The 26,296-nt window shown below is 41.1% G+C and overlaps 3 protein-coding genes across 7 annotated transcripts in view; all 3 read left to right on the top strand.

The window, feature by feature from the left end:
- Positions 1-2,122, top strand: part of scube2 (signal peptide, CUB domain, EGF-like 2) — a 32,166-nt gene extending 30,044 nt beyond the window's left edge. For all 4 annotated transcript variants that reach the window (XM_017700632.2, XM_017700630.2, XM_017700629.2 and 1 more), the window contains 3 exons: positions 64-216; positions 301-380; positions 551-2,122. In XM_017700632.2, the coding sequence (XP_017556121.1) occupies positions 64-216; positions 301-380; positions 551-697 (380 nt within the window). In that variant the 3' untranslated portion in view covers positions 698-2,122. The remainder of the gene's footprint in view (positions 1-63; positions 217-300; positions 381-550) is intronic.
- A 1,539-nt stretch (positions 2,123-3,661) lies between these two features.
- Positions 3,662-7,948, top strand: tmem9b (TMEM9 domain family, member B). Its single transcript, XM_017700634.2, has 5 exons — positions 3,662-3,894; positions 4,243-4,334; positions 4,441-4,549; positions 6,630-6,764; positions 6,918-7,948. The coding sequence occupies exons 1-5, from the start codon at positions 3,808-3,810 to the stop codon at positions 7,071-7,073; spliced, it is 579 nt and encodes a 192-aa protein (XP_017556123.1). The 5' UTR covers positions 3,662-3,807; the 3' UTR covers positions 7,074-7,948.
- Positions 7,949-9,012: 1,064 nt separating this feature from the next.
- The window catches only part of dennd2b (DENN domain containing 2B), an 89,856-nt gene continuing 72,572 nt past the window's right edge, over positions 9,013-26,296 (top strand). Inside the window, exon 1 of one of the 2 annotated variants that reach the window (XM_017700636.2) lies at positions 9,013-9,163. The gene's annotated coding sequence lies outside the window, so the exon portion shown is untranslated. Of the gene's footprint in view, positions 9,164-17,235; positions 17,491-26,296 lie in introns of those variants that run through there. The other variant, XM_017700635.2, reaches the window with a different exon arrangement.

Genomic DNA, 26,296 nt, shown 5'->3' with positions numbered 1-26,296 from the left:
TGTGTATCCTCCTGTTAAAACACACCACTGGAATGACCAGCTGTTTTTATTTGTGCCCTACAGCTCTTCCAAATTCAGTGACAACGTATGAGACTTGTCAGACATACGAGCGACCCATTGCTTTCACCTCACGCTCCAAGAAGCTGTGGATCCAGTTCAGGTCCAATGAGGGCAACAGTGGGAAAGGCTTCCAGGTGCCTTATGTAACATATGATGGTAAGAGTAAATTAGCATGAGATGTTGTAGATGTGTAAAATAAATGTGAATTACGTTGATTTTTTTTTTTTTGTTTGTTGTCAGAGGACTACCAGGAGCTCATTGAGGACATAGTCCGGGATGGAAGACTATACGCCTCTGAAAACCATCAGGAAATTCTAAAGGTACGATGAAGTTTCTCATTTTTTCCTTAGAGCGCTTAGTAAAGGACTGAAAAAAAATGAGATTGTAGTGCCACCTTGTGGACAAAAGTAGAAATGCAGCACAGTGTTTCTGGTATTTTCTCTTTGGGGATTGAGATGCTGATTCTAAATGTTTGATGTTTTTTCTTCAGGATAAGAAACTAATGAAGTGTCTCTTTGATGTTCTGGCTCATCCACAAAACTTCTTCAATTACACGGCTCAAGAATCCAGAGAGATGTTCCCAAAATCATTTATCAAATTCCTTCGCTCCAAGGTTCTGCGATTTTTGCGTCCTTAAAAATAATCTGCAGAAAACTCTTTATGGAGTCACTATACAGCCGAAATACTGAAATACGAACCTGGAAAAATAAATCCAAATCGTCTCGGCTGTATGAAGACTGGAGCGTACGCCTTGGAGTCAGAAGACAAACGAGTGGTATCCAAAGAGGTTTTTTTCCCCTAATGACCTTATTGGGATATTTTGCCACATGGAAATGAACTTTACTTCCTTTGAATGAATTGGTAGCTGCCACTGTTGCTGTAAGGATGAGATACAGTGTGATGCTGTGATGCTACTTCACATTCCAAACCATCTAGACCTATATCTACAATATGTATGTGGGTATGAGAGCACAAATCTCACAGAAAGACTGATATATTTCTGTGACAGAAAATCTTACTCAAAGCTGTCTTGGACATCAAAATGCTTTTGTTCTTCACAATCATATTGGAATCATATGCAGATAATTGCTTTAAAGATAGCAGAACTTTTTCAAACTCAACCTACTGCATTTGTAATCTTCTGAAAATCAATCCACAATGCTTATCCGGATGCATGCATTCACAATTGCATATATTGGCAAGAGCATTGGCATTGACAAATATGTAGAAGAAAAATATCGGCTGAAGGCCCAAAATTCCCATATCAATGCATCCCTACTTCTCAACTCAACGAAACAAGCTAAAACCATTCCTGCACCACATGATTGTTCATTCCCTAATTTGTGAAATTACATAAACAGTACATGCCAGTCATGTTGGTACTAAGAAATAAAGGAGATCTTCTCTGTTGCTTGTTGAGATGAGTTGTATATGAGATATATATATGTAGTACATATCACCTTATTTTTAATCTTCAAAGCACTACCAGAGAAAATGTAGTGGCAGTTAAAGCATTTATGATTTGAATTGTTGTATATTATGTAAAAAGGTATTAGACTCAGTTAAACTCTCATGGTGTTGTATTTCTTCATTGTATGGTGGCCCGAACCCTGATTGCCACCCTGGTAGAGAGTCTGTATGCTTCACTTGTCCACAGTAATAAATGTGTTAAAATATGCAGTTTTTTCCAGGTCAGCAATTCTGGACAGCACTGGTTGTTGAGTAACTTGTCTAACGAAAGAATGGCTTTGTGCTTTCTCTGGAATATTAAGGGCCAGTTTCCCATACATGAATTAGACCTAGTATTGAAAGTTCAAGTGTTGAATAACCACTGAAAAGTCTCTTTAATTTAGGCTCAGGCTTAATCTTTAGTCCGGAAAACCGGTGCACACATAATTTTACAGATTTGCAAATTGATTGATCAGTTCTGGGAATTCTGCAATACCTTTTGACTACAGGACTTTGAGCTAGGATTACTTACTCATTTGTTATAGAGATTAAATTAAAGTCTATATTTTTATGTCTGTACATCTAACATGTAAATAAATACAAATAAACTCTGTGCTGTTTTGTTTTTATGTGATGATGTGGTCTCACAAATAGGGGAAAAGCATTAAAATGACTGCAGCTTTGTTAAAGAAGAACTTACCACATGTTTCTTCTGTATGCGGCATATTCATACATGTATGCGGCAAATGTCATACATTTTAACTACAGATCCAGTAGTTAAAATGTATGACACAGCAGTTTCATCTAGTTAGTGGCTCTGCTATGAATTACCACCATGCAGCCATAGCCTAGAGGTGACAGAGTCAGTTTATAAATAGACTTTTCTATTTTTCAGCCTTGGAAAGTGGTTCTCCCTTGAACAGATACAACTGGAGTGGAGTGAAAATCTTAGGTGCGTAGCCCCCTTACAGAATTTAAATATGAAAAAATATATAAATATCTAATATATATATATTTATTTTTCATATATATATATATATATATATATATATATATATATACACCGACTCTAAATATACACATATACACTAATATTGCACTATTCCAATGTACAGTTGTACAGTAAGTTATGAATTAAAACTATGAAATATGCTGTTGTCCATAGTCCACTAGTTTGAGGTAGATAATAAATAAGACGCAGGTACACAGGGGAATAATATATATATTATATATATATATATATTTTATATATATATATATATATATATATATATATATATATATATATATATATATATATATATGCTCTTCTGTGGCTGTCCTCTGGTGGTCTGTCTCTCCCTCTTGCTCTCCATTCCCCCCTAGAGGCAGCTTTTATAAGGAGAAGGCTTCACCCACTTCTCAGGAGCAGCTCCTTCAGAGGCTGAGCCCACACCTGCAAAACATGCAAAAACTGTCCATGTGCACGTAACAATATATATATATTACATTGATCAGTTGTAAAATTCTGACCACCTCCTTGTTTCTACACTCATTGTCCATGTCATTAGCTCCACTTACTATATAGGTGGACTTCGTAGTTCTACAGTTACAGACTGTAGTCCATCTGTGTCTCTGATACTTTGTTAGCCCCCTTTTACCCTGTTCTTCAGTGGTCAGGACCCCAAGGAACCCTCACAGAGCAGGTACTATTTGGGTGGTGGATGATTCTCATCACTGCAGTAACACTGACGTGGTGGTGGTGTGTTAGTGTGTGTTGCGCTGGTATGAGTAGGTCAAACACAGCAGTGCTGCAGAAGTTTTTAAACACTGTGTCCACTCACTGTCCACTCTATTAGACACTTCAGTCCACCTTGTAGATGTAAAGTCAGAGACTATAGCTCATCTGCTGCTGCACAGTTTGTGTTGGTCATCCTCCAGTCATTCATCAGTGGTCACAGGACGCTGCCCACATGACACTGTTGGCTGGATATTTTTGGTTGGTGGACTATTCTCAGTCCAGCAGCGACATCGAGGTGTTTTAAAACTGCTGATTGAATCCTGAGACTCTTCGTCTCTCAATACAAGTAAATCTGTTCACAAGCGGATCTTGACCTCCCCAACATGGCGGACGCGCAGACGTACGCCTCTATAGTTCCTGCTGACTTGTCTCCGAGAGGAATGATGGTCAGCTGATTTGTGGGGAAGAATAGCCTCAGCCAGTTAGCCGTGAGCTGGTGGTTTGGATTTGAACAAAATCCAGCCATTAAATTACACGGACGTCTGATTTAAAGTCAGTACTCGTCGATTCGAGGGTTGATGATGTTGCCGCCGAGCCGAAGCATCGCGGGCGGTCTGTTGATTTGTTTTCTTTTCATGTTGTCAACACAGAAGACAGAAGCCAAGGTTCGGGGTTCGGCTTTAATCCTTTAATAGCGTCTCTGGTATTGTTTATAACGCGTTGGTGTGAAATGCATGCTTGTTAGTTTATAAGCTGAGTTAGCCTAGTGCTCGGTCTAAATACGAGATCCGACTTAGCATGCTAGCATTAGCCTGAATGCTAACATCAGCTGGAACAGTTTGATTGAATAAGTTGAAAAATGCTGCATATCGTGTTCCTGTATTGTGGTTTAGTGTTTTAAAGCGAAATACACAGAACACCACCAGCCCGTGGCCGCTTATCGACCATTAGTTTAAGCCTAGAACTCATTTCCTTGTTCCGTTTATTTCTCTGATTTACTTTCTGTTTTGCAGAAATCCGAAGACATCCGATGTAAATGCATCTGCCCACCTTATAAAGACATCGAAGGGCAGATTTACAATCAAAACGTTTCACTGAAGGACTGGTAATTGAGTTGAACAGTAACCCAGGTGTTGTAATGCTGGTGTAACCAGTGGTCTGCTGGTGCAGTGGCTAGTATAATGTTGACCAATGCATTTTCATGTTCACAGCAACTGCCTCCATGTTGTCGAGCCAATGCCAGTCGAAGGGAAGGACGTGGAGGCTTACTGTCTTCGCTGTGAATGCAAGTACGAGGAGAGAAGCTCCGGAACGATTAAAGTAAGTGTTCTACCTTTTCTTAATCGTCTGTGATGCCTATAGTTCATTGCAGGACTGGTTCGGTATACACTCACCAGTCGCTGTATCAGGAACACATGCACACTTACTCAGCCATGCAGTCAGCCTATAATGGTCAAGAGTTTCAGTTAACCTTTTAACTCCTCAGGACCACCAGTGGCACCGAAATGCACTTCGTCAGGTTCCTCATAACTTTCTTATTTCATAAGCTACATTCAGAAGTTGGGTGTCGTATGAGTCTGTAAATCTTCTTTCCAGTCAATTATTTTAATTTTAAACCCTTGTAATAAAAAAAGCTGAACTCAGTTTGTTTTTCTACTGAAAGTTGACCCATTTTTCCCCAAATCCGGGCTATAAACTATAAAGAGGTGGCGTCTCTTCAGTGATCTGCTCTGTAAACATTACTTTTATAAAATAACACAAAGAGCGTCTGATATTTTTGGCTTTCAGCAATAAATTGTAAGCATATGGTAATATGTGTTTGTCATAAAACACGTTCTGTTAATTTGAGGGGAGATTTTGCAAAAAATACATGACTAAATAAAATAAAAATATACATTTATTTCATGCAGTTACTGAATAATTTGCCTTACAATTTGGTCATGGGGGCGGCACACTGGCGTGGTGGGTAGCGCTGTCGCCTCACAGCAAGGAGGGCCTTGGGTTCGATTCCCCGGCCGGGTGACCGGGATCCTCTCTGTGTGGAGCTTGCATGTTCTCCCCGTGTCTGCGTGGGTTTCCTCCGGGTTCTCCGGTTTCCTCCCACAGTCCAAAGACATGCAGTCAGGCCAATTGGACATGCTAAATTGCCCCTAGGTATGAGTGTGTGAGTGACTGTCTGTGTCTGTGTGTCTGCCCTGCGATGGACTGGCGACCTGTCCAGGGTGCATCCTGCCTTCCGCACGAAGACTGCTGGGATAGGCTCCAGCCCGCTGCGATCCTCCAATGAACGTCGCTTAGCTTTGCCAAACATTCACACAAAGCAATCGAGACTGTTCTCATACTTGATTCCCCAATGGTGGAACAAGCTACCTTCCGCTGTCAGAGCAGGGGCGTCCCTCGCTATTTTTAAGAAACTCCTGAAGACAGAGCTCTTCAGGGAGCACTTGCTCTAATCGCCTCTTGCAAATCTAGCCACTACCAACCTCATCTCCTTCTTGCCCTCCTTCCCTTCTCTACCCCGCTATTACCCCTTGGCCTCCTTTAAGGCCTGACTATGTTTGTTCTGTGTACCACATTATTTGTAAGTTGCTTTGGATAAAAGCGTCTGCTAAATGTAAATGTAATGTAATGTAATGTAATGAAAAGTGTCTTCGAAGCTCTTTTGACTGTGGCATTGTCGGTGCCAGACAGGGCGGTTTGAGTATTTCCGAAACTGCTGATCTGGAATTTTCATGCATGTTCAACCTTACAGGCAGGTTAACCCAAATAACTACTCTTTACAACAGTGTTGATTGGTGAAGCATCTCTGAACGTGCAGTCTTTTGGACTTTGAGACGGCTGACCCACAAAAGCAGAAGGACCACATCCGGTTTCATTCCTGTCGGCCAAGATTAGAAGAGTGGGCACAAGTGAAACGGAATAGCTGAAGATTGAAGAAAAATAAAAGTTTCCTGGTTTGGTTTATTTCCATTTCTGCAGATTGTTGGGTCAGAATGCAGCGTAAACAACATGAATCAAGCATTTTTTTGAACGCCACGGTATTGCTACTGACCACATGCTTCCATTTATTGCTTCTAATGGCTACTTCCTGCATGATGATGCACCTCGTCAGGAAGCACAAGTCATCTTAAACTGGTTCTGTTAACATGACAGTTTCTGTGTACCTCAGTGGACTCCCCAGTAACCAGATCTGAATCCAGTAGAGCACTTTAGGAAGTGGTAGAGCTGGAGATTCACAGAATCTGACAAATCTGCAGTCATTCTACTATGACTAAGAATCCAAGTGGTTCTGAGGGCAAAGGGGCCCCTTCTCAGTATTAGAATGATATTTCTGATAAAGATGCTGCTGTGTCCTCCATTCATTTTAGAAGGGTAAGCAACAGTTCTTCCTGTTTTGCAGGCAACAATCATTATTTACCTGTCTGTGCTGGGGCTCCTCCTGCTGTACATGGTTTATTTGACTTTGCTCGAGCCCATGCTGAAGAGGCGCTTGTTCGGCCACTCACAGCTCATCCAGAGTGAAGACGATGTTGGGGTATGTGTTTGTGATGTTTCCTTGACCGCCTTTCCTACTAATATTCAGGTCATAGTACTGTAACACCCTATCACTTGGAACACGTTAGAAATATGTAAGCATTGAACCACAGATTTAATGTTCCACTAATAATGTTTTTCCTTGGGTTTGTAGGACCAACAGCCGTTCGCTAATGCCCACGATGTGCTGTCTCGCTCACGCTCTCGTCCCAATATGCTGAATAAAGTGGAGTATGCTCAGCAGCGCTGGAGGAGGCAGGTCCAGGAACAGCGCAAGTCCGTCTTCGACCGGCACGTAGTGCTCAGCTAAAAGTGCTCCCCCTCCTAGACTTTATCATACGGGGCACTGTGTCACTGTGCTGAGGGCTGGGTTTTCCTCCTGTTGTCCAGTGCTCAGTCCAGCCTGCCCCTACTAGTGCAGTGCCCGTCTTTAAAACATGCATTCGTCTGTCTCTGTGTTTCTGTGTAGGGTAAACAACTGGATCATTGTGATGTTTTTCCAGGACATCCGGTGTGAAGTTCTGCCACTTACCGTTTATGCAGTTTGGTTAAATTTTTACTTGTTGGAGGAGAAAACATGCATGGCATTATGTACTCCTGTTAATGGAAAACGTTTACTGCTGATGCAGATCAGTCACACCTGAATACGGGGGTAGAAGTGCCAATTTACCTGCAGATATGATCCCCTTGAACCCTGTTTTTTTACATGAACACAGTTAACATTTGTTTAAAACAAAAACTCTGGACACTGAAACACTTATGCTTTATATCATTAGTGAGTACTGTGGATTATTTCATTAAATAATTAATGGTCTGCTTCTTCACACATAAAGCTTTTGTTTATATGTATATGATAAGCAAGTCATCCTCGGCTAAGTTCACTTTTCAGGCAGGTTGTCACTCCCATCTTGTCTTCGTTTTTAAATTGCAGTCTTAGTTTCTTGTGTATCATATAATTAACAATATTAGAAACGTGATCTACATTTCCACCTTCTGTCTAGCTCAAGTGAACCATACTAATTATCAATGACAGTATTGCACCTGCATTCTTGTTGAAGAAAGATGTCGCTCAGTTCAGAGTTTGTGTTGGATAAACTTTTGAGATTTCATGATGTGATAGAAAGAAATGTTTGTTGGATTGGAGATACTTTCTAATTTTCAATACAGTTCTGTGTAATTCATGGACTTTTTGGTTTATTTCAATTTTCAATTTATTTTTGGTGTATATTTCATATACACAGGGATAATAAAACTTAAGTCTTGCAAGGAGTCGGGTCAAGTAAAGCTTTGCATGGCATTAGTTCTCTGCAGAGACGGAAAGAAGAATGTTTAGCTTCACATCACTGATCAGGAAGGTAATGAAAAATGGGCCTGTTAATTTTACAGTCTGCCTTTTTATCGGATCAAATGATGTCACTTTCTTGTGATTGTCAATCTACTTTTGTTACACTTACAGTAATGGGGTTGACTTGGTGATCAGGGACCACTGCTGGGTTCAGGAAAGTTCATTGTGTTCAAAAGCAGTGATGGGTTCTGCATAAGTGGAACCGGGGGAACAAAAGACTGGTCAGTTCGGTCAGTCTAAATTATGTCTACATGCATTTGTAAAACAAAGGGGGTGGTTTTGATCTCAAGACTTTACCTTCATAATTTGAAAGTAGGTGTGTTGCGCTGGTATGAGTGGATCAGACACAGCAGTGCTGCTGGAGTTTTTAAACACTGTCCACTCACTGTCCACTCTATTAGACACTCCCACCTGGTCAGTCCACATTGTAGATGCAAAGTCAGAGATGATAGTTCATCTGCTGCTGCACAGTTTGTGTTGGTCATCCTCTAGTCCTTCATCAGTGGTCACAGGATGCTGCCCACAGGATGCTGTTTGCTGGATATTTTTGGTTGGTGGACTATTGTCAGTCCAGCAGTGACACAGAGGTGTTTAAAACTTTAGCAGCACTGCTGTGTCTGATCCTCTCAGACCAGCACAACACACACCAACACACCACCACTACGATGTCAGTGTTACTGCAGTGCTGAGATTGACGCACTACCCAAATAGTACCTGCTCTGTGAGGGTCCATGGGGGTCCTGACCACTGAGGAACAGGGTAAAAAGCGGCAGAGAAACACACGGACTACAGTATGTACCTGTAGAACTACAAAGAAACATGGAGCCTAACGGAAACTACAGGGGACCCGTTCCCTCGATTCGCCTCTGAAGCAGCCTGGCGGGGCTTTACCTCCCAGCGTCCTGCCCTCCTCTTTCTCGGGAGCGCTGTGGGGCTCAGAGGGTAGCGCTCACACACCGCCACACTCCTCTCTGAGCCGAACGGACACGAACTGGACGAGCCGACGATGTGGATTTAAACTCTTTCTTTAGGCGCTCCAGTCAGAGGCAGTGAAGGTAGGAGCTTTTTACTGCTCTGAGGACAGAAGTTGCTGGGAAGTTTGAAGCTGTTGCTCCGCAGAACAGTTGGTGGCCTCCTCTCCTTCAGTGATGGAGAGACCGCTTTTTATTCGTACTCTCCGTTCCACCTTATCTGGTGCAGCAGTAACGCTGGTGGTTGTAGGCGCCAGAATAGACCTTCTGCACTATTTAAGGTGGAACGGAAAATTCGAATAAGAAGTTGGGAGCCAGTTTCGTCTTTACTGCTGAAGGGGCTGCACGATAAGGGCTCGAGGTCTGATTTATGAATATAGTTTTACTGAATGACCCGAATGGTGTGATATACATACGTCCACGCGTGGATCGCTGTGTAATGTATTGAATGTGGCTTGTGTGACTGATTTTCACTGTGGCCAAAAGATGTTGACACAACTGACACTGAACAAAAACGAGGGGGCGCTATTTACCTTTTGTAAGAACAGTGTGAGCAAACCGAGCTGCAGTTATAACTTATTATTATTATTATTATTATTATTATTATTATTGAGATCCAATCCAATGACTTAGACAGCTGTTCTAAAAGCCTGTAGCACAGCTGTGGCTGTGAGCTGAGAGATCTATAGCTAAAAGCAGGTCTTTCTGTTTATTTTTTGTTAATCTCTCTGGACAGCAGCACCATCATCTGGGACTGTTTGCACCTCAGTGTGGGAAGTGATTACCACAACGCCCCCTCCAACCCCCGCCCCATTCCCCAAGGTTCTCCTCTGATATCTATGCTCTTATTTTGTCTAATCGAGAGATTTGCTCTGAAAGCTTCATTTTTATTTGGTGGCTGACCTTTGGTCTAAAAAACGTGCAACTCCTTTAACCTGATTTCCACATAGATTTGGAGGTTAAACTGAGCCGTTCAAGGTCAAACTTTAGGGGCTATTTACATCGTCCTGGACTATATATTCATTTTCAGTGGAGAATCCACATTTAGAATGTTGTGTAGTCCAGGACTAGGCTTAATCCCTGTCCTGGCAAACCAATCATTCACGCTAGCTGGCTTATTCATACACATAATCACCAGCTAAGTATATAATAAACTCTTATTAATAAATTAGCAGTGATTTCCTGGACATACATACTACACACCCTCATACACTTCATCACACATAGATCACAGAACAGTGAAGGAATGTTAATGCTTTATTATACTAAACTACAAGTGTCTTTATGGTGAAATGAGTATGTTGTGGTGGATTGTGTAGAAGATATATTTCATGAGTCTCAAGCCACTGGTACCCAAACTACCACCTAGCGACGAACCCCATCCCTCTATCATGTTATAGTCTACCTCATGATGAAGCCTTTGCCAAGCTTTGAGAGTGAAGGCTAGTGAGGGCTTCCTTGAGATGTGAAGCAAGCTAATAGCTTACTGTGTGTGAATGGAAAACACTAACTACTAATTCTGTTACATTTGCTAACCAAGAGAGAGGGAGACCAGGAATGCTCTTTTGGACGCCCGGCCACAGACGGCTGCGGCATCGGCAGGGATCGAACTCATGATCTCCTGGCAATGGAGCCAATGTTCAGACAGTTATACCGCTCTGGAGCCCTGGAATTTCTCTCGAACCCTGTTATCAGTTTAATTTAGCACATTGCTGGCTTATGGTGTGTGAACTGCAGTAACTCGGTGTTGAGCTGCTAGTGAGCAATGAGGGGGAGATCATGCTGCAATGAAAACAGTTCACAGCCTCCACAAAGATGGCCATGCTGAGATAAAACAAACAGCACAAACACATGTAATCCATACAAACATTGTAAATCATACACATTTCCATGAAATATGTTCAGTCAATGTTACTGAACAAAAACAATGCATAGCTCAAAACAGTCAAGAATTGCATTTTATGGCTGCTGTGAAAAAGGGAATCATATTTTATTGATAATAGCACTACATTATACCTTCAGTTTTGACAGCCAGTCTTCACATCCAATAGCTTGCTCAACACTCTAACCTATTCTCTAACTATTTTGAATTCCCAGACGACTGCAAAATACAATTCTGATGGGAGTATTTTGTGGTATAGGGTGCGGCAAACTTCCAGCAGCACTGGGGAAAAGACGCCGGTTTATTTTGGTGCCTCTGTGGGTTTGACTGAACATGAAGGATGGAGACTTTATGAATGTATTCAAGGAAGCGGAGTTGAGCAATCTAGGGATAATGTTTTCCTGTGCCTGAATTGCTTTAACAGGTGTGAAAAGTACACTACTATAGGTTTAGTGGAAATGAGTTTGACATGGGTCAGCAGTTTCAACATCGAGTGATCAGTTCAGCCAAATTGTGGGTGGTTATTAACAGGATAATAAAGCCATTTTGAATTAATAGCATTAATATTGACATAACAGTAGCTACTTTAATGAATTCACTGGCAGGCCAACAAGTAATAGAACATATTAAACAGGATAAAATATATTTAGGTTTAATATATGTTAACATAACAAAACTTTAAAGTCATTTTGTATAATTTCACTTCAGTTATGAAATGTTAACACACTGTTAAGCTGGTATTTAAAAATGGTAAAACATGTTCCAAAATGAAAAACCCACAAAAAAACATATTTACAGAGTTTTGATATGGCAGCAATGGTGTGCCCACCATGTTCCAATTGAACATAGTTATAGGACATCAGAAGTTGTATGTTGTTTTCTAAAAGCAGTGAAATTCATATACTGAACCAACGGTCAGCTTCCTGTGAGATAAGGGAAGCACAGAGTGTTGAGATATACGTCAATGTTCCCGGTCTCAGGGTTGATAGGATGCCCCAGAGGACGAGATGGTGAGCCAGTGTGCAGAGGTTGGATGGGAAATATCCCTCTAAAGTCTTCCCTAGACATTTCTGTCCACTGGGCAGACGGCTGTTGTTGATAATTACTCCAGATACATGGAAAACTGAGTCAACTAGTTATCTACCAACTGTCGTTTTGGGATTGTTCTCAAAACACACAATTTTATTATATCTTGGGGTTTTTGTACTATTTTTTTGTTGCTTGATTTTCCAGAAATAATCAATCTTCAGCTTTGCTTCACAGTCATTGTACACGGACAGTGAACATGGTGGTAAGAGGTCGCTGTTCAGAATGTAAATTGTACAGTGGTGCTGGTGGCGGGACAGTCACCATTGTCGTACAAGGATAGAGACATAATATATCACAGAGGCATGTGTGTCAGTGAAATTAAAAGAACACTTGTTTCTAGTCACTCAGTTAACACACTTGCTATAATATAATTGTATAAAAATCCTACTTGTTTTCTGTAAAATTACTTACTAGTTAGTAGAGTTCCAAGACCATTTAAGACTTTTAACTTATTTGGACTTTAGACTAAAATACCTTTGTTTTAAATGACCCTAGGAAAATAATGATGCATATTTTATTAAATTAATGATTGCAGATTCCGTTTAGTCACTACCAAAATGTTGTGTTCTGGTAGAGACATGAAAACATGGCACAGCATTTTTCAGATATTTTTAAATAAAAAAATTAAACTTATGATGAATATAAATCAATTTAAGGAAATCCAAAAGAAGAAAGAAAAAATACAAGTAATATTTTAACAAGTATGAAATTTAGAGGGTTTGGGTTTGGGACAGTCACCCACCAGTAGAAAGTACCCTATAAATGATGATTTTGAACATATATAGCTTATTACTGTCTCAGTTATTGCATTGGGTTTAAATAGGTCATAACATAATCCTAGTAAACATCTAAGGCCTGAATAGTTAAGTAATAACTAAGTAAGTAGAATGGGGTCATTACTATTTTCATCACTTTCTTCAATTTTATTTTCTTCAAATTCTAAAAAGCTAATTGTAGCCAAATACCTTGTGTAGAAGACCAAATGAGCTCTCCTCAGCATCCAACATAGTCACCTCATTAGTTTATCTGAAGAGGCAGCTTCCATAACTGAACATGAAAAAGTTCTCTTGGCTTTTTTTTAATAATAAAGCATATGTATTAGGTGTTTTCCTCTGTGTGCTGCTGGAAGTTTGTGCAACACCAGTGCTACCACCTAAAAAGGTAAGCCTACAGGCCTACATTATTATCTTGTTACATTATTATCTTTCCATAAAAAAAAATAGTCAGAATACACACCCCTAATATATGCACGGTGGTGAATCATTCCGTAAATATTTCAACTTAAGGCATAACTGAATATTACTGGTGTATTAATATACACATTTTGTACATAATTTTGTAAACATACATGCAATTGTAGAAGCTTCTGAAATGAATGCTTGAGTGCTGATAGCTCCCCCTTAAGGAGCGTCTTTAGCCTGCCTAATGCTGCTTTATAATGACCAACTGGTCCCCTGATTATCATTGAAATTGCAAACCAATCATTGCTGACTCATCCAGAAATTTTGGTAAATATAAATGTATGATTTTTAAACCATTTTATGGAGTAACAGCATCACCACCCGTAACAAATAATTGATGTTTTTTTTTAAATCAAGGAAATTTGAAAATCTTAATTAGGGGGTCACACGTTGCTTGATATGAATCATTGGGAATCATGATGGACAGACTGAAAAATCCCCATTCCACAGTCCCAGATTTTGGACTGTTTGACGAGAGTTTCTATATTTGGAAGAGGGTGCTCTGTCTGTGATATGGCAGCCCACTCTTTCTGGATTCTTGGGACCGTTTCAAATGTTAAGTTTGAGTGCTGATGATAGAAAACAACCCCCAGATATGCTGCCTAGCTGGTTTGTCATGGTTTTTGCTCAACTGCTTCCAACTCTATTCTTAAACTTTACAAGAGTAAAACATAACAGTCATTTTCACTATTGGGAGTCTGTGAACAAGAACCTGTGGATATCAACAGGGTCTAGGAGGTTGCTTAATTCTGTGGTTTTCCTGGCCGTACTTTGGTGTAGAGAGGCCGCAGCCTTGAGAATGCATCATGCTTTGATTTGGACGACTCTCCATGAACTGCACTGATTAGAAAAAGGCCTGTCTGGCTCAGAAGTAGCCCACGGCCAGCCGCATATTTTTGTGCTGTGATGATCCTAGCAGACCTCCGCTCCCATGAGAGCTGTTCAGTCTGAGGTTCATTGTTGTAGCTCGGTTGTGCTCTTGGTGTGGGTTGTTCTCAGGTCACCAGATCAAGTTAGACACAGCTAGAACATTCTCCTACAGACAGAAGACTGGCAGACTTCACTGATGGATTTGCTTTAATTGACTGCAATGTGTACATAATGTCATGAATCAAAAATATTAAATCAACAAAACTGTGCTGATGTAATATATTTGCACTTGAAGTAAATTCAGTGAATTACCTTTTCAGTATATAACATTATATATCTGTGTTCCTGTGTTGCTCTACTTTTCTATTTCTAAGTTATTCTAATCAGATATTTCCAAATGCCTGTTTTGCTCTTTTGCTACTTTAATCTTTGTGTGGCTATACCACTGTTTCAGCTGTTTTATCTTGGGAATTTTAAGGGAATATTCTAGCTATTTTCCAAATTCTGCATAAGCATGTATTTATTTAATTGTATTTATTTGGAGTAATTTGATGTGAAATGTCTGGTTCAAGAGAAACTTATCATGGTCCACCTATCACTGTGGTGGAGATGGGAGCCAGAAGACTGAAAGGTTTAATGCTTTTAAAAGCTTGTAAAAGCAAAATTACATGATATTGGTATGAATATGATGCCTGATGTCTGAGATATTGTTTTTATTTTTTTTCCTGTTTTTTTTAAATAAAGCTTTGTTCTAAAATATATGTATAATTTACATTCATGACTGGGCATTCTACAGCAAAATATGATTCAAGGAAAACTCTGATTTTTATGATTTTCAACATTATATCAACAATATAAAACTCAGAGGATGTGCAGATTCACTGGTCAGTAAATAAAATGGCTATATTTGCATTGTAGACATTGGGACCCCTGGTTCCTATCACCACCACTGTAAAGACATCTGAGTCAGCAAGTTTCTCTACAATGCACTGTTTCTCATCAAACAATTCTAAATGACTTTGTCAATGTCAATGACATCTCAATGACTGAATCATAGAAAACTAGAAAATTTGGTGAAAGTCCCCTTTATCAATGGAAACATGCATCTCGTGTAGATAGTTCACCACATTTCTTACAGCTCTCCGTCTGTAGCTCAAAGGCAGAGGCCATGACACATGACTCTGACTCAGAACAGCTGATGATTACTCAGCATGTCGTGTCAAGTGGTGGAAGCTGTAATTGTCCAGTTCTAATTGTGAGTGCATTTGAAGGCTTAAACCTCACTTCATCATCAGAGAGTGAAAATTACAGATCAGTGTGGTGCACCACATCTCAGAGCCTGGAAGCAGTGGTTTGGGCTGAGCTGACATGAGTTGGGACGACTGTTGTCGCATCTGAACAGCGTCGGGGTTTAACCGAACTGTTCCAGTCAACAGTTGCTGGTAATGTTCTCATCTCAGAAAAGAAAGTTCACCATGAAGTTCATATCCAGTTCATTCATTTGACGTAGTGAACTCCAGCTGATACAGTGGAACCGACTGCATACTTCCAGCTGGCGCGATGCAGGTTCAAATTGGAGCCAGTTTTGTTGGAACATGCACTGGTTCTCAAGATTCTCAAGGTGACATGCTGAATGCCCTGATACCCTTTTTCAGTATTAATGACACTATATCGGATCAGTGCGCTGTTCTGGACCAGGGGGAGGGTGACCCGGGTGGTTCCTCTGATCTGATCTGTGAGCATGTTTTCTAAGATTCTTTGTCCACTTACGCAACTTATGTTCCCCATGCATGGCTTTGCATACCTCGGTTTACACAGCTGTGAGCAATGTGTTAAGCTTGTTCTCCGCTGCCGAAGAAACTGGAGCGCATGGGTAAATGGTAAATCAGCAGATGGCTCTGCATGTCTGTGGGCTTCCCAGCAGGCGTGGACATCCACTGGAGTCCGAGCCAGCGACCTAATTATAGTGCCAAAAGAATTTGTTCTCCTCATTCAAAACAAAACATACAATGGGAATATTTATAGTTTAGTGTTTTAAGTAAAAATCAGAGAGAAAGTCAGGATTAGAGTAACAAAGTCACAGCTTTGAAACAGGTTTGTTAATGTGCCAAAAAAGATGTTTTGACATCATTTGGCACGTGTAGTCAATCCTAGAGACTAAAATATCACCAGGTGATGTTTGAATTGTGCTAAGCTAAGTAGCAGTGAACAATGACGACCCACAGACGGGAGAGTAATTAATGAGAGTCCCTTAAGAAGTCAATGTCAGACATTGTAATGTGGCATTTTCATAGCTGGGTCATTCCACAGAAATGCCCACTTCTATCTGTCCATAGGAGTGACTGATGTTACCGATCCTCATCAGTGTTACTCATAATAAAGGTAACACCAGAGACATTTTAAATGAACAATGCATTTCACAAATTAACTGCTACAGGGCATCAAACCACATGCTGTCAATCATGGAACATCCACTAAAAATCACTTAAAATATGGAATTTAATCCATTTGTGTTCTATTTTATCACAGTGACCTCAGAATAAAGTCAGTCACACCAGTGACATCAGCTAAAAGCTTCATATAAAATCATGAGCTAAATGAGAAAATCTCTGAGAACTGAAAGACACTGTGGACTCACCATGTGCTTTTCTTCATAGCTCCTCAGAAAACAGGTGAAAGGAAGTCAAGTGATGTCATCAGTGTGACTTATTTCAAAATAAGAGTTTTAGTCACACGGTAACACAAGTGACACGACTCCTGGGGGACTTTCATTATATATTTTATAATAATATGTCGTTTAATTTATGTATTCCATAGTCATGTATAGATTATTTTAGTTAAAATTGCAGAGAAATATGATTTTCTTCAAAATATGGCCTCAGCCCTGGAATTTTACATGATTGATTTAAAAATTAGTATTGATCAATTGAGGCTCAGAAAGGTGTCATTCTTAGAATAATATATTGTTTTATTATAAGTTAATATCTGTAGAGTGACCCGGCAGCTTCTCTGACCGGTAAACCGAGCCATGTGGTACTGATTGTGCAAACCTCGCTCGGTTTAGTGTAGGAGTGAGAAAGCGTGAGGAGCGGCGAGTGGGGGGCAAAACAGCCCCCTCTCCATGGAAACTGGCTCAGCCTTCAGCCAGAAGCCCGTCTTGGGAAGGCAGGGTTTGGTCCGCCTGAAAGAACATGACTGGAAGTTTGGAGGAAAAGTTGCAGATTTTACCGGCAAACTGAGGCGGTTTGGAGAGGCTCTGCTGAGAGAACTCGTGTACGTGTGAGAAACAGCTGGACAGAATGGCTTGGACAGCAGTGGACTTCACTGAGGTAAAGCTTCCTCCATGCTTTGGTTATTTAGCGAACTGCAGAGTGGGCTTTTCCTCTCAGAAACCCAGCGGGACCCCTTTGAAACGCGCTCGGCTCGGCTGTGAATCAGCTGCTCGTTTCGTACCACAGTGGGGCGAAAAGCAGTTCGACGGACCGCTGTTGTGCTGTATCGCTTTAAAAACGGACTACAATTGGGAAAGAAACTGCTTTAAACCGAGTTGCTCTAGCAAATCTGCCGGGGCTGCGAGTGAACGGTCAAGGCTAAAGGTGGCGTAGCGGTATCGTTTCGTATCAGTATCGTGACAAAAAAGCTGTATCGGATATCGGAGGGGAAGCAGTGAACATGAATGTTCACAAACAAATGAAGTGCTTTAAGTAAAAGTAGCTCATTTTAGGGCTTAGTAGTTGTGTTTTTTTTTTTTTTTTTTTTTTTTAAAGAAACGTTGGGTGTCAGTGTTGGTCAATGGTCAAGGTTTAAATGTGGGTATCAAAAAAGAATAAGCAGAATTGTGTTGTCTCTCAGGCACAAATTCATTTTTTACAATTCTCAAGTTTTGTGAAGCAAAGAAACACTGCTCCTCCTGAACGAAAAAGAAAGGGTATGAGACTTCACATCACTGCCGTCGGGACAAAACCTTGTATCTTGAGGTTGGGGAACCAGCCCTGTGACCGGAAGGTCGCTGGTTCGATTCCCTGAGCTGACAGTGCCCTTGTGTTACTGAGGTATCCTTGAGCAAGGCGCCTAACCCCCAACTGCTCCCCGGGCGCTGCGGATAGGGCTGCCCTGTGCCCACTGGCCCCTAGTGTGTGTGCGCTCACTAGTGTGTTTGTGGTGTTTCACTGTACGGATGGGTTAAATGCGGTGGTGAAATTTCCTTAATCTATCTCAGTTTTTGTTGTTTTTCAGTTTTTGAGAGAATTTGAAAATACCTGTTACCCTTTACATTGTGTGTAAATTTCATGATGAATGGACTAAAGAAACAGCCCATAAAGACTTGGGAAAAATGTCTGGTTCCATTGACTTACATTAAAAGTGATGTATATTTTTCCTTCTCCTGTAAAGTTACCATTTTGGAAGTTTTCTTCCGACAGCAGCGACATCCTCTTTTCTTCATGATTTTTTTCATTGTGTGCTCTTCTTGACGAGGTGTGTTTTCACACTGCGTGGTGAAAGTAACGTGTGCCCCCCGCTCTCAGCTGAAACAGCCCCTGCAGCTGCAGAGCGTTTTCTCTTGAACTTTCTGAACAGGCTGTCTATTGTGCTGATGGAACAATGACCTTTCCTTCTCATTGGCCTGGATTGTCAGCTCAGACATGGGAGGCCCTCTGTTCACCGTCCAGTGCTTGCGTAATATGGATGAGGGCAGGATGTAACCAGACATTCAGCTGTGTATCCAGCACCATGTAACCTTCATGCATTGATATCATTTTTTCTCAGCGTATCTCTGAGCCCTGTGACTGTACTGTACATACTTGGTCATGTTTTAGTTAATGAGGTATTGTACAAGCTGCCTCTTGTTCTGCATTATGACCAAATCCTCAGCACAGCTGTCAGAGCATTCGTGCATTAGGTACGAAACAAATAATCTGCCGACCTCATTCAGTTCATCCCCACTTTTTCATTTTCCTTATTATTTCTGTTCACTAAAGAACTTGACTGACTCCTTTACTGTATCTGTCTCTGAGGTGGACAGCCTTTCCAGTTTTCCTTGTGTTAGGCCTTGATCATAAGATTTGCAGTTATTTCTGACGGGTTATCTGACGTTATACTAGATTGTCATTTATGTTTAAACTTCTCCATTATATTCTTCATTACACTGACCGTAGAAAGCCCTGAACTGAAATAAAATGTTAATTTACTTCATTTGGCTTGTAGCGTGTAAGACATGCTCTATCTAGTCCAACGGTGTCACACTCGAGGTGCAGCCCTGCAGACTGTTTTCCCTCTTTTGACAGACCAAGCTTAGCCTTTGAAGGCCATCATAAGCTGTAGTGTTAAATGAGGAGGAATGCTGGACTTTGCTACCTGCTTTGGCCCTCCAGTCTTGGAATCTGATACTTCCTGATCCCAAGCTAAAGACAATAGCTGTATTTACATACATACACAATAGCAAACCAAGAGTTGTGCGGCATCATAGCGTGACTTTACAAAGTGAAAATCCCCTCGTGACGCACGAGTTTATCAACTTAAGCTTAAAAATGTTGTGTTTCCATCTTTCTCCTTCAATTTAGATTCATAATGTGGTCTATTTCTGAATGTTTAACACGTGTGGAGTCTCTTCCTCTCACCTTTCAGTGTTTGTGACTGTTTGTTTTGATGTTAAAAAGCTGTCATGTTCTTCTGTGCTTCTACAGAAAAAGCCCAGACTCAGAGGAGGAATCTAAGTGCTTACCTCTCAAAATCAGTCTCAAAAGTCAGACCAGCTCGGATCATCTGTTGATTGCACTAAATATAGGTTGACCAAGCCTTGAGCTAGACCATGGCAGTCAAACCATGTCGGTTACATGATCGAGGCTTCGATTTGTACCCTTAATCAGACTAGCATGAATACACTGGTGTGCATGTACATATCATTAATGATGCTCATGTCTCTAACCCTCTGAGGAGGTGAGTTGTGTCACTGTTGTATCTGGTATGACTGTTTCAGTCTGGTGTTTATTGTCTTCACCACACAGAATCAATGTGGATTCCGTCACAGCTACAACTGTGGCTACAGAACATGTACAGAACACTACTATCTTGCTTATTTTGCTTCATGCTGTGGCTGAGATGGGCCTTCCAATATATTATAGGAATGGCTTCGTGAAAAATCAAACTTGCACAGATCTCCCTTTTCCAGGTTTAGTTGGTAGGTCAAGACATTTAGTGTACAAATTTAGCTCATTTAGTGCTGGAGCTAATGAACCTAATGTAGGCTAATGTTGCTAACAAACAATTGACGTCAGTAGTCACCCAGATCTTTTCTGTATAATAATCTTTCAACCTGCTCAAACTGCACTCAGGTCTTAATTAGGTACCGAAATTTGACTGACATGTACGCACATCACACAGACGCATCATGAATCAGAAGCGCTTGTTTTTCCTATGCACAAGAGTAGTTTGCATCACACGAGAGTGCGTTTGCTCACTTGTAAATTTTTAATTGGATTTAATACCATGCAGATGGATGCTACAGAGTGTGTTCAAAATTTCAGTTTTTTTTAAGTAAATAACTGTTAATTTTGAATGTTCTACCTAAAATATTACATTTTTGCTAAATCATTAAAATACATTGATGATTCAGTGTTGAAGATTCATTGATGATTCAGTGTTGGTGATTCATTGATGATTCAGTGTTGACAATTCATTGATGATTCAGTGTGAAATGGTTAAAGATCAGCCTGCATTAGTTTGACCTAATTGACGGTTACATTACATGAATCCCTTAATTTAGTAAGGACATCTGCAGAAACATCAGGTAGTAGATTCACTGCAAACAAAGACATTGTGACTGGTTAGCATGTTCATTTGGTTTTTGCAGCCTTATGCGGTATCATTATTGTGATTATGATCAATTAACTGATATTCTGTGCAGCCATAAAAGTCAATGAAGTTATGATGCTAAATAAAGCTCTTTTCACAACAGCAAAATGTAAAAAAGACATTAGAACATGTTTTGTGGGGGATTGCAGCAATGTTGAGCAGAGGAGATTTCTTTGGACTCCATCCTTGTCACAAAGGATAGCTTCATCTCTCCATCCATAAGATAAATGCTTTGACAGGACCTCCTTAAGACTAACTGTTAATTTTGGCTCGACTGCAGATACTGCAGGTGGCCACAGTCGACATCAGTGTTGAGAGTTTTCACACCAGCAGTGTATGAATATGGCTTGTAGTACACCAAATGTACAGTAAATGAACCAAGAAAGTTATTGCGAATATTAATGATGTGAGGCGTACGGCTGACTAATGAATGGAGTAATTAGTTCTTCTTTTGGACTTGTAATTGCTTGTGGAAATGAAATCAGATCCCTTTTGTGTTTTAGTCCAGGCTTGGAAGACATTATTAGGATGGTGCACAGTGTTCCTCAGAATGCAGAACAGCACATCATCCATTCTCTCATATGCAAAAAAACAACTGTAAACAGCTGAAAGTCAGCGAAGAAATGGAATGAAAGGGGTTTAAAGAATTGGTTCCATCTGGCCTCTCCAGCAAGGGCTCTGGGAGCGAGGAATTGCGGGTATTGTTTGGGGAGTGTGCAGCTGCTGTGAGCTGTGACAGAGTTGCACAGAAAAGGATTCAGATGGAAAGATGTTTCAGAGCTCAGCAAGGTCCACCTTCCACCACCCCCCCACCCCACACCCAAAAACCACAGCCCCCTCCTACTGCCCCCAGCCTCCTTCCACTTCCCCCCTCTGCTTCTCAAACTCAAACCCTCTGTCATTATTCGCAGGGACATGGCCTCAGTGGCCCTGGCATTGAAAGCCAAGTCAAAAGAAGACAAAAGACAGCTTCATTGTTGGCTCTGCATAGAATACATAAAGACTTCCTAGCTGGAGCCTGAATTTTGAGAAGTTAATTAGCGGCACCAGGGATTCGTCCAGGTGGAGGACTGTTTGAAAAGCTCTCACTTTATTCGAGACACCCAGATGGAACTTGCGCCCTCAATCTCTTCAGTCTAAACATGACGGGTATGGGTGATGACACCACCAGAGACATGTAGCACATGCATATCTTCATGTGAGTACCTGATGAACACCATATGATGGTGGGAAGCTAAGGGTCTTGAAAGAGGGTCCTCCGTCCTAAGGTATTTATACAGTAATCTGACCCCCCCACTCGCGCACAGTCACGTCTGACTCATCTGACTCTGTAACAACAGTCCAGACCAAGGTGCTGTTGTATACAAGGGAGAAAGTAAGAGAGACAAATCATCTCCAGAAGACAAAAGAGTCTCTGCGGAATACACGGGCCAGTTGAGTTCAGCCATCGCCTCTCCAGGGATTACGATGTCTGGAAAGAGTTGAGAATGTGCAGAGGTTTGTGCTCTGCTCATTGCTTTCTTGGCTGAGGGGGAGCACTACGGTGGGTTTGTAACCAATAGAGGAAGCCAATCAGCAGAGACAGAAAGATCCATTTGCCAAAAAGGCGCAGCAGACAAGAGAACAGATTTATGGCTTACGTTTTCTTGGGATCATTAAAAATTAGGGATGCACCAATATGGGAATAGTGGGCTAACACTGGAGTCTGATCTTTACAATGTACTTAATTGCTACTATGGTAGTAGCCCATCAGGAAGTTAAAGGAAATTCAGGTCTGTGTAATGTTGAGCAGAATTTAATAACCAAAGCATTGAGCACTAGATATACACTGCTCAAAAAATAAAGGGAACGCTCAAATAACACATCCTAGATCTGAATGAATGAAATATTCTCATTGTTCTCATCTTTGGTTCTGTACAAAGTTGAATGTGCTGACAACAAAATCACACAAAAATCATCAATGGAAATCAAATGTATTAACCAATGGAGGCCTGGAATTGGAGTCACACAAAATTAAAGTGGAAAAACACACTACAGGCTGATCCAACTTTGATGTAATGTCCTTAAAACAAGTCAAAATGAGGCTCAGTATTGTGTGTGGCCTCCATGTGCCTGTATGACCTCCCTACAACGCCTGGGCATGCTCCTGATGAGGTGGCAGATGGCCTCCTGAGGGATCTCCTCCCAGACCTGGACTAAAGCATCCGCCAACTCCTGGACAGTCTGTGGTGCATTGTGGCGTTGGTGGATGGAGCGAGACATGATGTCTCAGATGTGCTCAGTCGGATTCAGGTCTGGTGAATGGGCGGGCCAGTCCATAGCTTCAATGCCTTCATCTTGCAGGAACTGCTGACACACTCCAGCCACATGAGGTCTAGCATTGTCCTGCATTAGGAGGAACCCAGGGCCAACCGCACCAGCATATGTGAGCACAACCCCCATCTATGAATGTCGGGCACTGTTTGTGCAGGCACATGCACATTTGTGGCCTGCTGGAGGTCATTTTGCAGGGCTCTGGCAGTGCTCCTCCTGTTCCTCCTTGCACAAAGGCGGAGGTAGCGGTCCTGCTGCTGGGTTGTTGCCCTCCTACGGCCTCCTCCACGTCTCCTGGTGTACTGGCCTGTCTCCTGGTAGCACCTCCAGCCTCTGGACACTAAGCTGACAGACACAGCAAACATTCTTGCCACAGCTCGCATTGATGTGCCATCCTGGATGAGCTGCAATACATGAGAGACTTGTGTGGGTTATAGAGTCTGTCTCATGCTACCACGAGTGTGAAAGCACCAGCAACATTCAAAAGTGACCAAAACATCAGCCAGAAAGCATAGGTACTGAGAAGTGGTCTGTGGTCTCCACCTGCAGAACCACTCATTTATTGAGTGTGTCTTGCTAATTGCCAATAATTTACACCTGTTGTCTATTCTATTTGCACAACAGCATGTGAAATTGATGGTCAATCAGTGTTGCTTCCTAAGTGGACAGTTTGATTTCAAAGAAGTTTGATTTACTTGGAGTTATATTGTTTTGTTTAAGTGTTCCCTTTATTTTATTGAGCAGTGTAGATAAAGAACATAAAAAGTACAAAATTCCCAAAAGTGTTGGACTATATTTTATTTAAAGCCAACTAATATTTAGGAGTTTACCATTTGCACGCTGAAAAATGTCTATCAGTTCACTACCGATCCTCCTCCTCTCCTCCATGACCTGCAAACCACTTTTGTGACACCATCTTACCGGCTGTCTGAACACCAGAGGAGGTGAGGAAAAAAGCAGCCTAAAATACCTGCTTCCAGTAGATGAAGTTTCTCAAGAAGACATTACAGATTTTTGAGTAAAATTACTGCAGACATGCCCAGAGTGGACTGCACACATGGAGTGATCCAGCTACACTATAATTCTTTGTTGTGTTCTCGTTCTGTATTCTTTGTGTTGTGTACTTTGGTGTAAAATAAAAATAAAAAAAAGAAGTTAAATAGTAGAAAATCATACAAATGTGAACTAGCCTGCTGTGTGTAGCCATGTTAGGACTCTACTTTCAACTAAATGTTGTGATAGGCTCAGAGGTGGACAAAGTACACAAACCATGTACTTGAGTTAAAGTAGACACCAAGTTAAAATATTCCTCCTGTAAAGTAGAAGTTCCTCCCTTTAGACCTCCACTTGAGTAAAAGTACTAAAGTATTTACCTTCAAATGTACTTAAGTATCAAAAGTAAAAGTACTAAAAGATTAATTAACTTAATGCAACTTAAACTCAGGATCACAAATGAGTTTCCTTTACTATATTGATCTGTAGGTCTCTGTTCATAAACATAAACTAGCCAAAACTAATTTACTATAAAATTAAATAGTGTTTATATAAATTCAGAAAAAAGATGCGTCAGTCACGACTAAATGTGTGGACATATTTCTATACTATGCTCTATTTACACAAAGTTAGGTTAGTTCATCATTTATGTTGAATAGACTCTCCCAAAATTTTATGCTGCTGCGCTGATGTTGAACCGTGTGCTGCACTGGGTCAGTATGACCAACAGGTCTAAACAAGTTCAAAACAAAGTGACCGCTGTGCCCTGATTGGTGTTCTTGCTTTGTGCTTCTTTCGTTTTGACATTGTTTTTATACACACAGAAACCTAAAGGAATGACAGATTTCTCAAAATGTAGTGGAGAAAAAAGTCAGATATTAGACTTTGAAATGTAGTGGAATGAAAGTAAAGTCACCCAAAATGGAAAAACTTCAGTACAAATACATGAAAAAACTACTTAAGTACAGAAATCAATTACATTTACTTAGTTACTGTCCAATATTGGATAGGCTCAGTTCATCAGTGATAGCCCTAAGTGTTAATGACGTCTGAAGGAGTCAGCTGCTGCCTTTTTTAGCTCATTTCCTCTGCTGGATTCATCCGCATTCTTCTGGGGTAGAGGAGGTTCAGGAGGAAGGGAAGGAAGCCATAGCCAAAGCAGCAAATGTCTGTGACCCGCTGCCTATATTCCTTTTTTAGAATTAACTGATTAAATTAAAAATGGCATATTAATAACAATAAGCAACAGATTATCTTTGGGTAATAAACTGTTCAACATTTGACGCTGTGGTTTTCTTCTTTTTCACTGACTCTACTGAAAGCTACTGTAGTGCTAATAGTGCCTGCTGTGGGGAATCGGAATGGTGTGAACATAAATAACCTGTACATTTCACAAAAATAATGTTCAAAAGCTTTACATTCCATCTCTGCTTTTGACAGTAAAACAGTGAATTGTACCACTGGGGATGAACACTTTCAGAAGCATTGCATTGTCCACTGTCTGTCCACTATATTAGACACTCCTAGCTTGTCAGTCCACCTTGTAGATATGAAGTCAGAGACGATGGCTCATCTGTTGCTGCATAGCTTGTGTTGGTCATCCTCTAGTCCTTCATCAGTGGTCACAGGACGCTGCCCACAGGACGCTGCCCACAGGATGCCGCCCACAGGACGCTGCCCACAGGACGGTGTTGGCTGGATATTTTTGGTTGGTGGACTATTCTCAGTCCAGAAGCGACACTGAGGTGTTTAAAAACTCCAGCAGCACTGCTGTGTCTGATCCACTCAGACCAGCACAACACACACTAACACATTACCACCACATCAGTGTTACTGCAGTGCTGAGAATGACCCATCATCCAAATAGTACCTGCTCTGTGAGGGTCCCTGGGGGTCCTGACCACTAAAGAACAGGGTAAAAGGGGCTAACAAAGTATCAGAGAAACAGATGGACTGCAGTCTGTAACTGTAGAACTA

This window comes from Pygocentrus nattereri, chromosome 15 (assembly GCF_015220715.1).
Source record: "Pygocentrus nattereri isolate fPygNat1 chromosome 15, fPygNat1.pri, whole genome shotgun sequence".
Classification (NCBI taxonomy): domain Eukaryota; kingdom Metazoa; phylum Chordata; class Actinopteri; order Characiformes; family Serrasalmidae; genus Pygocentrus; species Pygocentrus nattereri.
This window is presented reverse-complemented; position numbering and strand designations above follow the sequence as displayed.

What these genes read in the sequence shown, in the direction of transcription:
- tmem9b (XM_017700634.2), top strand. Translation starts at nt 3,808, where the DNA reads ATGATGTTGCCGCCGAGCCGAAGCATCGCGGGCGGTCTGTTGATTTGT. An exon ending in AACGTTTCACTGAAGGACTG is followed by an intron (nt 4,335 to 4,440) that starts GTAATTGAGTTG and finishes TCATGTTCACAG; the next exon opens with CAACTGCCTCCATGTTGTCG. An exon ending in GAAGCTCCGGAACGATTAAA is followed by an intron (nt 4,550 to 6,629) that starts GTAAGTGTTCTA and finishes CCTGTTTTGCAG; the next exon opens with GCAACAATCATTATTTACCT.